The following is a 15,914-nucleotide window of genomic DNA, read 5'->3' as shown; positions in this document are numbered from 1 at the left end:
AAATAATAAATAGCTATGACAAACAAGACCTTAAGTCATGTTGCCAAGAAATAAAATTCTCTAATTTTCAGAATATTTTAACTAAATAATTAGTTCCTTGACATTTCTAATTTTTTTTTCCAGTCCTGGGCTTGAGCTCAGGGCCTGAGCACTGTCCTTGGACTTTCTCAAGGCTAGAGCTCTTCCACTTGAGCCTCAGCACCATTTCTGGCTTTTTTCTATGCATGTGGTGCTGAGGAATCAAACCCAGGTCTTCATGCATGCTAGGCAAGCACTTTAACCACTAGGCCAAACTCCCGGCCCCTTCCTTGACATTTCTAAGCATAGTTTTGTCCTCTATCTTTTACTATTTTCGTGAATTAGCAATACTAGAGATAGAATATCAGATCTACACTGATTTGAACTTGTTTTATTTGTATATATATATATACTTTGTACTTTATAGACATACATATATATGTACACATGTATATTATACAACCATTTATGTACATTCTTATGTGTGGACAAAGTTTCAGTCATTTTGGCATCTCCCTGATAGTGGGATTACTGATGCATTTAGTAATTCTATGTTAACTCTTTCAAAGTTCTTACGTCATATTTCCTCCAGAAATACATCTTTACTGATACTTGTCATTGTTCTCTATTCTAGTTAAGTGTGAAATTATATCTTATGATTTTGGTTTGCTAGTGAAGAATTTCATTGAGCATCTTAAATTATGTTACCATGGTCATCTGTTAAGTATTTATTAGGCTTCTTCCTTGTGCCAAGAATGCATGGATAAAAATTAGACTGTCTAGAGCCAGGGGTCATTTATAATCCTAGCTACTCAGGAAGCTGAGATCTGAGGATCATGGTTCAAAGCCAGTCCTGGCACAAAAGTCCGTAAGACTCTTATCTAGAGTTAAAGACCAGAAAACTGGAAGTGGTGCTATGGCTTAAGTGGTAGAATGCTAGCCTTCAGATGAAGAGCTCGGGGACAACGCCGAGACCCAGAGTTCAAGCCCCATGACCAAAAAAATAAAAAAGATTCTCTAAACTAAAGGAGATAAAATTGCAATTCAAATAAATATGTTACTTTATGAAATAGATTATACTTAAGACAACATCTTGTTGTTTTACTTATTTTTTGATATTTTATTGTGATTAATAGAAGGGTTACATTATATTCACCAGATAAAAGGTGCATAACTTCACAAACATTGATACTTGTTTTAAAATACAGAATTTAAGTGAATAATATTGCCAAAATAACTTATGATGCAAATCAACATTGACTATAATTAGTTATTTCTTAAAACATGCTTGTATCTGACTGAAGAAAGTAAGCCAGTTTTCAAATGTGCTATGTATATGTTAAGAGCATGTATAGAATTAACACTTACCTCTTCTCTCCCTTCTCCTTTCTTCTTGTCTTGCCCTCTTTCTCCCTCTTATTCCCAGGGTTATTATATTATGCAGGACATGGCTATGAAAACTTTGGGAATAGTTTTATGGTCCCTGTTGATGCTCCGAATCCATATAGGTCCGAAAATTGTCTGTGTGTGCAAAGTATATTGAAATTAATGCAAGAAAAAGAAACTGGGCTCAATGTGTTCTTGTTGGATATGTGTAGGAAAAGGTAAAACATCTAATCTTTATTAAATCATTTTTGGATATAGATTAACTGATGACCTTACAGCAAGCTTGTGAGAGACTAAGACCCATATGAATTTATGAATTTCTGATTTCACATTGAAACTAAAGGTAGATGAGGACAATATATTTTTGCTATGGATATGTGGTTATTTTAACTCTTTGCCTCTTTGGTGAAGAATTCAAACACAAGAAGTGAGCTGTCTAAAATGCTGCTGCACGGCTCCTCCAGCCTCTGCAGCTATCCCTTCAATAAGTAACAAAACCACAGCCATGGCCTGCTCTTGCAAAGGTAGAGAATACATCTAAAATGGGTATTTGAAGTCTTGGATCCCACTTGTCTGCTATTGCATCCCTAAGGAACACAACCAATGATTATTCCTCACCAGTTTACTAATTTTTTTTTATTACTCAGCTTTTAATCATCAAAAGCCAATGCCAATATTCAAACGTAACTTCAGGGATTTTTTGTTTTGTTTGTTTGCTTGTTTTGTCGGTCTTTGGACTTGAACTCTGGGCCTGTGCTCTGTCCCTGAGCTCTTCAGCTCAAGGCTACCACCCTACCCCTGGAGCCTCAGCACCACTTCAGTTTTCTAGTGGTTAATTGGAGATAAGAATCTCATGTACTTTAGTGCCCAGGTTGGCTTTGAACCACTATTCTCAGATTTCAGCCTCCCGAGTAGCTAGGATTACAGGCGTGAACCACCTCATTTGGCTTTTGTTTTGTTTTGTTTTGTTTCCAGTCCTGGGGCTTGAACTTAGGGCCTGAGCACTGTCCTTGGGCTTTCTCAAGGCTAGAGCCCTACCACTTGAGCCATAGCACCATTTTCAGCTTTTTCTATGTATGTGGTAACCAAGGAATTGAACCTGGGTCTTAGTGCATGCTAAGCAAGCACTCTACCACTAGCCAAACTCCCAGCCCCCCTGGATTCTTTTTGGTAGGTACGATGCTGACTGAATGAAAAGAATTTTGCATCTGTAATTTTAAATTATGTGTACACATAGTATTGGTTTCCATTATTTAGTGTAAGAACTTGGTTTTAACCTGTTTTTTTAACCTGTTTTATTTTGTCTGCCCTTCTTCTTTTCAAATAGAAATGACTATGATGATACCATCCCAATCTTGGATGCACTAAAAGTCACTGCCAATATTGTGTTTGGATATGCCACGTAAGGAAACTTGGTTGCGATTCCTAGTATTTGCTTATGTCTTCTTGTTGCAGATTAGTCATCTTTGAGGTATCCACAGATATCTAGGCATACATTTGCCTTCTTTCTAAAAACCTATAAATAAACCTATAAATAGTTGACTTTAGCTCTCTACTCTTGGTATCTTATCACAAAGCACCAAAAAAACGTTTACTCCTGCCTCAAGATCAACTCGTTTACTAGAGTACCATAGGAAGGTAGTGTTTATGGACATTCTATTGGCAAGTGTTTGTTTCTTTAAGAATTCCTTTTTTAGCTGGCCACCAGTGCTCATACCTATAATCCTATGCACTCAGGAGGCTGAGATCTGTGAGGATCACCGTTCAAAGCCAGCCTGGGCAGGAAAATCCATGAGACTCTTAATCTCCAAATAAATTAATACTTGAACTGTGTCTCTCAAATGGTAGAGTGCTAGATTTGAGCAAAAGAAGCTTAGGGACAGCACTCAGGCTGTGAGTTCAAGCCCCAGGATGGAGGGAATATTTTCCCTTTTAAAAAATATGTTTGTTTTATTGAATATTGATAAATTATAAATATATATATTGGTGGGATACAAAGTGATGAGATGTATCATGTGAAATGATTGATTCAAGCTAATTAACAGATTAATCACCTTAGGTACTAATTGAGTCCTTCTGTGTAGCAGAAGCATTTTGCTCTTCTGCTAGCATCTCCCCTCTCCCCTTTCTTCCTGTCCCACTAATCACTATTCAGCCTTTGCTCCTATGTGTTCAACTTTTTAGCTTCATTTTGAAGTAAAAAGATATCTGTTTACCTGTATCCAAATGATTTCACTCCTTTCTCTTGGTGTTTTTAAGGTGTCAAGGAGCAGAAGCTTTTGAAATCCAGCATTCTGGATTGGCAAATGGAATTTTCATGAAATTTCTGAAAGAGAGGCTATTAGAAGACAAGAAAATTACTGTGTTGCTGGATGAAGTTGCAGAGGGTAACATTTTTTAAAAAGAAAAAGCACTAGGAAAATGATAAAGGGGATATAAGCCAAGTCAGGGTCCTCTGCTTAATAATTCCTTTATTCTTGCTGGGTACTCTGAATTGGGGATTAGTAATTGGGGGTGGTGGGGGTGGTGGGAGTACTGGAGTTTAAACTCAACTTTACACTTTCCAGGTGGACCCTTTACTCCGTGAGCCATACCTGTAGCCATTTTTTGCTCTGATCATTATTTGGGGGAGGCGGTCATGGGGCTTGAACTCAGGGACTGAGTGTTGTTCCTGAGATTCTTTTTCTCAAAGCTAGGTATCTGTAAACCATCTTGCTATATAAACTTTTAAGACTTGTTAACAGAAACTGCATAATTATTTTTAATAATTTACATACCCATAGAAGTACTTTTGGAGTTTTTGTTATGAATGGATGTTTAGTATAAATCTGAGGCCTTGCCAGTAAACTATATCTAAGCATGTGTTTCCCCTGCATTTTCCCTACTTCCCTTAAATTCTAATGTTCTCAGTTTTGTTGATCATTCCCTTTATTTTCTTCTTACATTGTTTTATTGAGTTTGTATTATGTTCCTCAAATATAAGTTGTTTAAATTTTATAAGAAAGATATTATGTTGGATCTTAGACTATCAAGCTTAATGCTCAATTTCTTTGAGCCACAGTTTGAGCTGGTGTTACGGTGGTTAGTTGGAGACAAAAGCCTCACAGACATTTCTGTCTAGGCTGGCTTTCAGCTGCAAGCCTCAGATTGCAACCTCCTGAGTAGGATTATAGGTGTGAACTAGAAGTGGTGCCAGGCTACACTAGATACTTAAAATAGAAAATTTGTCTTGAAGATAATATTTACTTTTGGGGGAGCTCACATGCACTAGTTCTGGGGCTTGAACTCAGGAACTGGGCATTATCCTTGACTTTTTTTTTTTGGCCAGTTGAGGGGCCTGAACACTGTCCTTGAGCTTTTTTCAAAGCTAGAGCTCTACCACTTGAGCCACAGCACCACTTCCAGCTTTTTCTATGTATGTGGTGCCAAGGAATTGAACCCAGATCTTTTTACATGCTAGGAAGCACTCTACCACTAAGCCAAACTCCTGGCCCTGTCCTTGAGCTTTTTTAGCTCTAGGGTAGTATTCACCACTTGAGCCATTTCCAGTTTTTGGGGGGTTTTGGGGTTTTTTTGTTGTTTATTTGTTTGTTTGTGTGGTTAATTGGAGCTAAGAATCTCATGGACTTTCATACCCAAGCAGGCTTTGAACTATGATCCTCAGATCTCAGCCTTCTGAGTAGCTAGGATTACAGGCATGAGTCCCCAACAGTTAAAACTTACTTCCTTCTCTTTTAGATATGGGTAAGTGTCACCTTACCAAAGGCAAACAGGCTCTGGAGATACGAAGCAGTTTATCTGAAAAGAGAGCACTCACGGATCCAATTCAGGGGATGGCTTGTTCTGCAGAGTCTCTGGTGCGGAACCTGCAGTGGGCCAAGGCTCATGGTATGGTAAAGTCTGGGTCTTGTGAGATTATTCTACAATAAACTTAATGAAATCATGAAGTCTTTTTCTTCTGACTAAATAGCTTTCTTCCCAATTTTATGGTGACAAATTTTTAGCCTATCCAAATCTAAGCACATGTTTATTTATTTGATGTTAGACCTATCAGATTATTTGCTTCATTATTTATACTGTTAGTAAAATTGAAATAACTGTGTTCTTAAATGTGTTTTTTAAATGAATTAATTTTTTAAATGTCTTAGTCCTTAGTCTTCAGCTTTTCCTGTGTTGTCACTGTAGGTGACGCCATTGGGACTCAGATAGGTCTGGGCCCTGATGTAAACTTGTCATTGATACATTGGGGTGAGCTGTAGCCCTACTGCAGAGAGTTTGAGGCTGAGTAGAGCTCACCTATGGAGACCAATATGGCTTATAAATATTACTGTCTTTTCCCCATGTGTGGAATGATAGACAACAGAAGATGAAGTGAAAGATCAGTCTCTACCTTAGTTACCGCTGGGCAGTTCTGTGTGAGTTTAGTGAAAAGTAAGTTTAATTATTGACTGAAGTAAAGATGTTTTTTGCCAGGCATGGTGGCTCACACCTGTAATCCTAGCTACTCAGGAGGCGAAGATCTTAGGATCTCAGTTCAAAGCCAGCTGGGGCACTAAAAAGTCTGGGAGACTCTTGTCTACAATTAATCACCAGAAAACGAGAAGTGGCGCTGTGGCTCAAGGGTTAGCCTTGATCTGAAGAGCTCTGGGACAGCACCCAGGCCCACAACCCCAAAAAAAGATGTTGTTTTTTTTTTAGTCCCCAGATATCTATACTGTGAATCTTCTATTAGAATAGAACTAATAGAGGACTGGGAATGTGGCTTAGTGGTAGAGTGCTTGCCTAGCATGCATGAAGCCCTAGGTACCACATAAATAGAAAAGGCTGGGTGTGGCACTGTGCCTCAAGAAGCTGGGGGGGAGGGGGGAGCTCAAGTCCCAGGAATAGAAAAAAAAACTAATAGAAAAATAATTGTGCTTATTGAAATCCTATAAAAATGTTCTTAAAATATCCTTCTTAACTTTGAGCAGAAAAAGCTGAGCCAGAGTACAAGACCCTGCATTTAAGTACCAGTACTCAGCAGATTGGGGAGGAAGACCTAGAAATCAAGGCCAGTAGAGGCTACAGAGTAAGACCCTGCGTCATCAGGGTCGGGAGAAAGCATTTGAAAAAAGATACTAGACTCTCTCCCCTAACCAATAAGGATATTAGCTGGGCATGGTGGCACACATCTATAATCCCAGCTGCTCAGGAGGTAGAAGCAAGAGTATTGCAAGTTTGAGGCCAATAGAAGCATAGTTAATGAGACCCTGTCTCAAAAACAAAAATACAGAAGGGCTTAAGACTTTCCTCAGTTGATAGAACACTGACCTAACATGTGCAGGGCTGCAGGTTCAATCCTCAACGTTATCAAACCATTTAAATAAATTTAGAAAACAAGGAAATATCACAAGGACAGTAATCTCTACAGTTAGAAATATATCAGTAATTAAGAAAGAAATACAGGAGATGGCAACTGTAAATAGTCATTAAAGAATAATTTAAATGGTATATTTCTTTTTTATTCCATCAGATTTAATTTTTAATGAAATCTTCTTTTGGAAATGTTCTAGTAAAACTAGTGTACTTATATTCCTTGTAAATGAAAACTCCTCTTAAGTAATTTTTATGAGTTCTTCTTGTTCTCTTCCAGAACTTCCAGAAAGTATGTGCCTTAAATTTCAGTGTGGTGTTCAGATTCAATTAGGATTTGCAGCCGAGTTTTCCAATGTCATGATAATCTATACAAGTATAGTCCACAAACCACCTGAGATAATCATGTGTGATGCCTATGTTACCGATTTCCCACTTGTAAGTCTTTTTCTTTTTAAGTACAATGATAAGTTCTTGCCTATTGAAGGATCTTTAGTGCGTGTGGCAATGCAGGGGTTTGAAGTCTGGGTTTCCACTTGCTAGACAAGCACTTTACCACTTAAGCCAGGCTACCAGCTCAAGCCTCCCCTTTTGCATTGAGGATGTAGCTCAGTGGTAGAGCACTTGCCTAGCATATGGAATACCCTGCATTCCTTCAGGGACTGAATCTCTTTGTGTGCATGGCTAGCAGCACTCTACGACTTGAGCCACCGCACTAGTGGCTTTTTCTGAATGGTTTATTGGAGATAAGAATCTCATGGACTTGCACCAAAAGTTTGGCCTAGTGGTGGAGTGCTTGCCTAGCATGCACAAAAACCTGGGTTCAATTCCTCAGCACCACATACATAAAAAGGGCTGGAAGTGGTGCTGTGGCTCAAGTGGTAGAGCTCTAGCCTTGGGAAAGCCCAGGGTCAGTGCTCAGACCCTGAGCTCAATCCCCAGCACTGACAAGAATCTCATGGACTTCCCTGCTGGAGTTGGCTTCAAACTGTAATCCTCAGATCTCAGTCTCCTCAGTGGCTAGGATTCCAGATGTGAGTCATCAGCACCCAACTAAGAGCATTTTTCTTTTTCTTTCCCCCCCCCCCCCCAGAGCTGAGGACCAAACTCAGGGCCTTGCACTTGCCAGGCAAGGGCAACCCCAAATTTTTCTTTTTAAAGAAACTATTGTTTCCAGTATAAGTTACTATAACAATGTAAGACTTAAGGGCCAGAAGTTTGGCCTAGTGGTAGCGTGCTTGCCTAGCATGCATGAAGACCCAGATTAGATTCCTCACTACCACATACATAGAAAAAGCCAGAAGTGGTGCTGTGGCACAAGTGGTAAGGTTCTAGCCTTGAGAAAAAAAAAACCAAGGATAGTGCTCAGGCCCTGAGCCCAAGCCCAGGCCAATAAATAAAAAAAGGCAAGACTCAAGTTTTGGTAGCATTATAGGAAGAATATAAATTTAGTTCTATCATGATATGTATTTTCTCTTCATAGAAAAAAGCCAATAGATAGATACTTTTACTCTTTCCTGTATAGCTTTGACAAACAGACAAACAAGAACTAAGTGAAAAATAAATTTGACCTTTATTATTTAAGAGGCTTTGTGGAGGACATTACTTCATGTGAGAACAAATGATGTAGCATGGAACCCCAAGAAATAGGTCTGCTGGGCCCCCAAAGACACCATCCCTGCATGGGGTAGATCATCCTGGGTGCTGGGCCTCTCTAGAGCCACCAGCTTCTCTCTCCACCTGTGGGGAGGATATAAAAGAAGAAAGGAATGGCCGACTTTGTGTTGCTTACTTATAATTCTTAAAATTTTTGGTGGTACTAGGGTTTGAACCTAGGACTTGCAATGGGGCCTCTTCCTCTCAAATACTCTAAACATAAGAATCTTGCACCTTCCAAAGTGATGGTAAGAAATGGAGAAAATCCAGGAGTCAAACACAAATGTGGCTCTCTACTCAGCAGAAAACTTGAGTAGAACAGGCACAGTTTGTGTTTCAAGGCACAGTTTGGAAGGACTTTCAGAGCTGACTTTGCATTTTAAATACATGAATTTAGGGTTCTGTATGGCCAGAGAATGTCGATTTCCTGTTTCATTGATTCTGGATAAGAGATTGTACTCAAGCCAAAACTCATGAGAGACTTAAATATCTCATAAGTGTTAAATATAAGTATTAAATCCTAAAAGTGTTAAAATGTTTTGGTGTTATAGACAATGTTGAAACCTTCATCAGTTTTGTTATTAACATTTCACTGATTTATTTTTTTTACAGGACCTAGATATTGATCCAAAAGATGCAAATAAAGGAACTCCTGAAGAAACTGGCAGCTATTTAGTATCCAAGGAGCTTCCCAAGCATTGCCTGTACACTAGACTCAGTTCACTGCAGAAGTTAAAGGCTAGTATTTTCCTGCTTATAACTGTTAATAAAAAAACAATGTGACGAGCTGGGAGTTTGGCCTAGTGGTTAAAGTGCTTGCCTAGCATGCACAAAGACCCGGGTTCGATTCCTCGGTACCACATACATAGAAAAACGCCAGAAGTGGTGCTGAGGCTCAAGTGGTAGAGCTCTAGCCTTGAGAAAGTCCAAGGACAGTGCTCAGGCCCTGAGCCCAAGCCCAGGACTGGCAAAAAAAAAAAAAATACAATGTGACCCTGAACAAGGATTGTGGCATTGTGGCTCATGGATAGGTAGGCGGCTCCTTGGGTATTCAGCTGAAACATTGATAACTGATCTGTCTTCCCAGATATCCTTTTTATATTAAATCCTCTACTTGATTGTAGCCTGAGGACTCTGTTTTAGGATATTTTTTTGTGTAGGTGCTGGTCCTAGGATTTTAACTTAATGCCTCACACTCATAGTTAAGCCACACCTCTGACCTAGCTTTTTCGCTAGTTAATTGAAGCTGGGAAGGACTTTTCTGCGTTGGCTAATTTTGAACCATGATCCTCTGGAACGAGCTTCCTGAGGATCTAGGATGAGACGTAGGAGCTATCCGGCTAAGCAGGAGCTAACCAGCCTGGGAGAATGTTTGTCATTGAGAAATCAGGACGATAGACTATATTCTATTTTTTAAACATGAGCATTTTAAAATAATAGTTTATTTTGTGACTCTATGAAATCTACAGCAAATTAGAAGTAAAATTTCTTTTTAATCTTTTTTCATTTTAGTTGACTTGTAAATAAGCTAGCTCTTGTATTAATACAGGCACATTAAGTTTTTAGTTTACCCATAGCTATAGGATCCTAGAATGCAGTCCACAGAGCCAGGTGCGGTGGCTCATGCCTGTAATCCTAGCTACTCAGGAGGCTGAGGTCTGAGGAGCACGGTTCTAAGCCAGCTGGGCACTAAAGTCCATGAGACTCTTATTTCCAATTAACCACTAGAAAAGCCGAAGTGGCACTGAGGCTCCAGGGATAGGGCGGTAGCCTTGAGCTGAAGAGCTCAGGGACAGCACCCAGGCCCACAAACCAAGCCCTCACAACAAACAACAACCCCGCCCCCCGCAAAAAAAAAAAAAGAATGCCGTCAACAATCAGGAAATGGAAAGTGCACATAGCAAGAAGTACACCTGTTGTCAGTCAATTACATCCAGTCTTCTGAAAGTCTTTCTCAGTAAGGGAGTAACCCACTATCTGATTTAGTTATTATTTTTGTGTCCTGGTTCTGGGGCTGGAAGTCAGGACCTTAGACTTTCATTTGGCTTTTTTGCACAAAGCTTGCATTCTACCACTTGAGCTCTATTTCTACTTCCAGCTTTTTGCTGGCTAACTGGGATACGAGTCTTTCAGCTTAGGCCACCTGAACTGGCTTTGTACCTTAATTCTCAAATCTCAGTGTCCCAGATAGCTAGGATGACAGGTGTAAACCAGCGGCACCCAGCCTCATCGTGTTTTTGTAACCCTTACCTTAAGTGTAAAGCCAGGTCATTTTTACATGAAAGTACAATTCTCCTCCTCTGGTAATAGGGGAGGACATGGCCAAATCCCAGCCTCTGGACGAGGATAGAAGGGCTCTGATTTTGATTACTTACCTTCATAAGAGCTCAGCTTCTCCTAAACTCCTCCAGCTGCACAAAGATCACTGCAGCTGACCTGATGGGTTGAGGGCCATGGAAAGGAAGCCTTTCGTTTTTGGTGTGGTGGTGGGAGCTAAGTGTGTTTTTGTGGCTCTTGGGGAAAGAATGATATCTCAAGATAGATGCGTTATCACAGTTGATTAAAAAAATAAAGTGATACTTCTTTTCTAGGAACACCTGGTGTTCACCGTGTGTCTGTCCTATCAGTACTCGGGGCTGGAGGACACTGTGGAGGAGAAGCAGGAGGTGAGCGTGGGGAAGCCGCTCATCGCCAAGCTGGACATGCACCGCGGCGTGGGCAGGAGGGCCTGCTTTCAGATGTGTCTCGTGTCCGATGGGACTTGCTCTCCCTGCGGGGGAGCTGGGCATTACCACCCACCGCAGGACTCCTTCCAGGGCATCTACCACTCGCATGTGGGCAATTCAGACAGTGTCATGCCGACAGACAGGTGCCACTGCAGCCGGACCCCCAGCACCTTCTCGTCCGCGTACCCCACCCACCACTACGCCTGTCAGTTTGGTGGAAGTAATGTGCCAGTGGAGACGACTGATGAAATGCCCTTCAGTTTCTCCGACAGGCTCCGGATTTCTGAACAATGACCGTGTTTGTATGTAAGCATTATCCTAATGACTCCATACCTCACCTGAAAGAAAATGAGACATCGTGAAGAGTCAGCTGTGTGTATGAAGAGAAGCGGCTCAGCTGAACCACAGACTTCCTCCAACTTGTTTTCTGTGTCGATTTTTAAGAGGCTAAGGCATTCTAGGCTCATGCCTGTAATCCCAGCTATTGGGGAGCTGGTAGGAGCCAACCTGGGCAAAAATGAACAAGCCCCCATGTCAACTAGGAAGCTGGCTGTGGTGGTCTCATCCTATCCGTGTGGGAGATGCAAAACAGGATCATGGTCCAGCCTAGACTGTGCACAAAAAACCCCAAAACACACAACAACAAAACACAAGACCTGAAAAAGAAGTAGGCAGAAAGGGCTAGAAACATGGCTCAAGTGGTAAAGCACCTGCCTAGCAAGCTGAAGGACCTGAGTTCATAACCCAGCACTGTTTCCCTTTCCCCGAAACACATTATCAATCAGATGATTTGTTCTGTGAGAATGAAGTATAGGGCAAGACCCCATGGCTCACACCTGTAATCCTAGCTACGAAGGAGGCTGAGATCTGAGGATCATGGTTCAAAGCCAGCCCGGGCATGAAAGTCCATGAGACTCTTATCTCCAATTAACCACCAGAAAAGAAGTGGTACTGTGGCTCAAAGGGTAGAGCGGTAGCCTTGAGCTGAAGAGTTCAGGGACAATGCCCAGGCCCAGTGTTCAAGCCCCATAACCGACCCAAAAAAGAAAAGAAAAAAGAATGAAGTATAGGATTGGGGAATCCCATTCCGTGGCACAACATTTGCCTAGCATGTGTGAGGCCCTGGGTTCAGTCCTCAGCACTGAAACTAGGAAATGAAATATGGATGACTATATACGTGTATACCTTAAGATACATTTATGAAGCTGGGCCCAGTGGCTCACACCTGTAATCCTAGCTACACAGAAGGCTGAGATCTGAGAATCATGGTTCAAAGCCAGCCTGGGCACTAAAGACCATGAGACTCTTATCTCCAATTAACCACTAGAAAGCCAGAAGTGGTGCTGTGGCTCTAGGGGTAGGGTGGTAGCCTTGAGCTGAAGGCCTCAGGGACAGCCCTAGGCCCAGGGTTCAAGCCCCAGGACCAAATAAATAAATAAAATAAAATACTTTTATAAACCTCTGTTACCACAAAATTTATTATGACCAGAATTAAAAGCCATGAGCCAGGCTTCCGCCTGGCTACTCCGCAGTTTGAGATCTGAGGATCACAGTTTGAAGTCAGCTCAGGCAGGAAAGTCTATGAGATGCTTATCTCCAGTTAACCACAGAAAACTGGAAGTGGTGTCCGTTTGAGCCAGTGGCTCAAAGTGGTAGAGCATTTGGCTCAAAGTGGTAAAGCACTAACCTTGGGCAAAACTGCTCAAGAACACTACCCAGGCTCTGAGTTCAAGCCCCCCCACCCCGCCCCAATGAAGGGGGAAAAAAAAAGTAAAAATTATGAAAATGGAATTCTATAAAAAGAAATGATTGTCTTTAATACCAGAAGATCTTTCTCTCTCTCCCCTCTCTCATGACACACCTTCCCCAGCCCCCCAAAAAAACAAGCAGTGGGAGGAATTAGAAGCATCTCATCTAAATTGGAATTGCCACCAGGACTGGGATCTCTAGAATGCCAGCCCAGTGGGTTCCTATGACGTACTGCTACCTTTCTGATGCATTACCTTTTGTGGGTAGATGGATAGTTCATCTACATTAGGCAGGCAGGCAGGCATGTCTATCATTTATAATTACAGGACTTTGCTGCAAGGTAGGAGGCTTGTGTGTCTTCTATAGAAAAGGCTGAAATTTCTTGCTTGTTAAGTTCATTAATCCACCATGAGGTGATGAAATATTTGTTTAAAGTACAAAGATAGAAATGCCTTTTGTAGCTACTTACCTGAATCTCGCAAACATTGACATTGTCTTCTAATTGCCTGTTTTTCTTTGAGAATTTTACTAGCCTTAGGAGATAATATCCTTATCTCTTTTGGTTCTAACAGAAGCCTTAAAAGGCAACTGGTAATAAAAAGACTGACAAAACCCAGGGCCTTGCAGTGCTAGGCAGGCATCTCCCATGTAGCTATGTCCCAAAGCCCATTCTAATTTTAACAGACTCACACAGACAATCGCCCTCATGACTCCACTGTGGAATTCTACCAGACACGAAAATGACCACCAACTCTTTGTAGGCTCTTCCTAGAAAGAGAACACTTTCCAACTCATGCTAAGAAGCCAGTTACTGTGACATCAAAACCAAAGACATCATGTGAAGATCGAGGAACAAAGCAGAGCAGAAGGCACATAGTACTTTCAATAAAGATATAGAAAAATAAAGAAAAGACATCACAAGAAAACTACACACCAGTATCCCTTATGAATACAGATGTAAAAACACTAGCAAAATTCTAGCAGGCTGGATCCAGCAGCCTATAAAGGAAGGATGCTATACTAAGATCAAAAAGGATTTATCCTTGAAATAAAGTTGGTTATATCCAAAACTCAGGTAAATACATGGAAGGTTGTTGCCGTTCAGTGAGGTTACATTCTGTAAGGACACACCAACACTGAATGAATGATTCAGACTCATTCCCAGTGTGTGTGTGGACACATGTATGTGGACATGCCGCATAGGTCATGAGTTTGAATCCTGAAAACTGGTATATTGTACTTTTTATTTTTCCAAAGTGCAAATGAGATTCAGAAGACTGAAGTGACATGTTTGAGGTCACCCCCAAGAGGAGGCAGTTGGAATTCAAGCTGTCTGACTTGCCCCACAGCCAGTGCCTCAAACTACACAGAACGGCTTCTTCCATCTCTATCCCCTTCTCTCTGAGATGAAACAGGAAGAGAACTGCCTCATTCAGCCTTAGCTGGAGAAGGAGTGTGGCCGAGAGGTAGAGTGCTTACCTAACATGCATGAAGCCCTGCGTTCAATTCCTTGGTTACCACATACACATAAAAAAGCCAGAAGTAATGCTGTGGCTCAAGTGGTAGAGCTCTAGCCTTGAGAAAGCCCAAGGACTGTGCTCAGGCCCTAAATTTAAGCCCTAAGACTGGCCAAAAAAATTTTTTTCCCTCTTATCTGCACCAGTCCACAATGAGAGGATCTAACTATATAGTGTTAAAAAAAAAAAGGCAACACACATGTAGAACATCTTAATAAATGCAGAAAAAGCACTCAAGAAAATCTAACATCCCAGCTTGGATGCTGCTGGCTCATAACTACAATCCTAGCTACTGAGGAGGCTGAGATCTGATGATCAGGTGCAAAGCCAGCCCAAGCAGAAAAGTTGGAGTTATTACCAATTAATCAGCAAACCACTGAGCAAGAAAAGTCAAGCAAGCACTGTAGACTCTTGAGTTCAAGAGTCTTGAGTTCAAGAATCTACTTGGTACTAGTACCAAATAAAAAGTTATTTTGGATTTCAGGGATCTATGAGAGAATAAACTGCTTTAAATAGTGGTCATTGTTATACTAGCCCTGGGTAAGGGTGGGGATTCTTCATAAAATCCACCGTTTCTGTTTCCAAAAAGCTTTCCTTGGATGGAGGACCTTTTGTCACTGTCTCTGGCGCCCCCTGCTGGTCCGTATCCCATTTTTTTCTGTTATTAAAGACACAATTGTTCATATGTTTTTGTGATCACATAATTAATAAATGTAACAATGTGTAACAAGTTTCTTTGAAAACACCACATTACCTATCATAATAATGACACAAAATTATGATTACGAGTTTAGCTCAAGAATCGGATAGCTGGAACTGATTCAGTACTTTCCCTCCCCACTCCTCCACTCCCATATCCCTTTAATCCTGCAGCTATGTGACTTTTCCAATGAAATGGGAGCAGGAAGGGAATCTCGAAACTTAGAACCACAGTTGTATGGGGTTAAAAAAAGGCCACAATTTTCTATTTTGAGAGAGATCAGTTCTTAGTTCTTGTCCTGAAGCCTTAATTCTGGGGAAATTAAATGTCCAAATGGCAACCCACTCAAGCCACATTTCAAAGCCAGCCCACAAAGGGAAGTATACGAGACTCTTGTCTCCATTTAAGCACCTGAAAAGAAAAAGTGGAGCTGTGGCTCAAAGTGGTAGAGCACTAGCCTTGAGCACAAAAGCTCAGGGACAAAGCCTAGGCCCTGAATTGAAGCCCCATGGCCAAATAATTTTTTTTAACTATGACTTTAAATTGAACAACTGAATGAGGACCGCTAGCCCAATGCTTCCTCAAATTTCAGTCTCTCTTGACTTCTTTAACCTGATTCATATTCTTTGCCTTGGTTCATCTTTCTATTACTCTTAATATTGTTCTTAATATTCCTATTACCAACAGCTACCCTTGTTATAGGATAGTGGCCTTACTTAGGTATCCCAGGTTCTTGGCATCTCAAAGAGTCGAGTGAAACACATGCTTAATGAGAGGAGCGCTGATTTGTTGAAGTGAGAGCAGGGAGAG

The 15,914-nt window shown here is 41.1% G+C and overlaps 1 protein-coding gene across 2 annotated transcripts in view; it reads left to right on the top strand.

The window, feature by feature from the left end:
• Positions 1 to 12,600, top strand: part of Malt1 (MALT1 paracaspase) — a 51,708-nt gene extending 39,108 nt beyond the window's left edge. For both annotated transcript variants that reach the window (XM_090353025.1, XM_090353024.1), the window contains 7 exons: positions 1,445 to 1,622; positions 2,732 to 2,806; positions 3,664 to 3,791; positions 5,143 to 5,292; positions 7,037 to 7,194; positions 9,025 to 9,150; positions 11,004 to 12,600. In XM_090353025.1, the coding sequence (XP_090209151.1) occupies positions 1,445 to 1,622; positions 2,732 to 2,806; positions 3,664 to 3,791; positions 5,143 to 5,292; positions 7,037 to 7,194; positions 9,025 to 9,150; positions 11,004 to 11,432 (1,244 nt within the window). In that variant the 3' untranslated portion in view covers positions 11,433 to 12,600. The remainder of the gene's footprint in view (positions 1 to 1,444; positions 1,623 to 2,731; positions 2,807 to 3,663; positions 3,792 to 5,142; positions 5,293 to 7,036; positions 7,195 to 9,024; positions 9,151 to 11,003) is intronic.
• The last annotated feature ends 3,314 nt before the right edge of the window (positions 12,601 to 15,914 follow it).

This window comes from Megascapheus bottae, chromosome 19 (genome assembly GCF_031878675.1).
Source record: "Megascapheus bottae isolate mThoBot1 chromosome 19, mThoBot2.hap1, whole genome shotgun sequence".
In the NCBI taxonomy this organism is placed as follows: Eukaryota; Metazoa; Chordata; class Mammalia; order Rodentia; family Geomyidae; genus Megascapheus; species Megascapheus bottae.
This window is presented reverse-complemented; position numbering and strand designations above follow the sequence as displayed.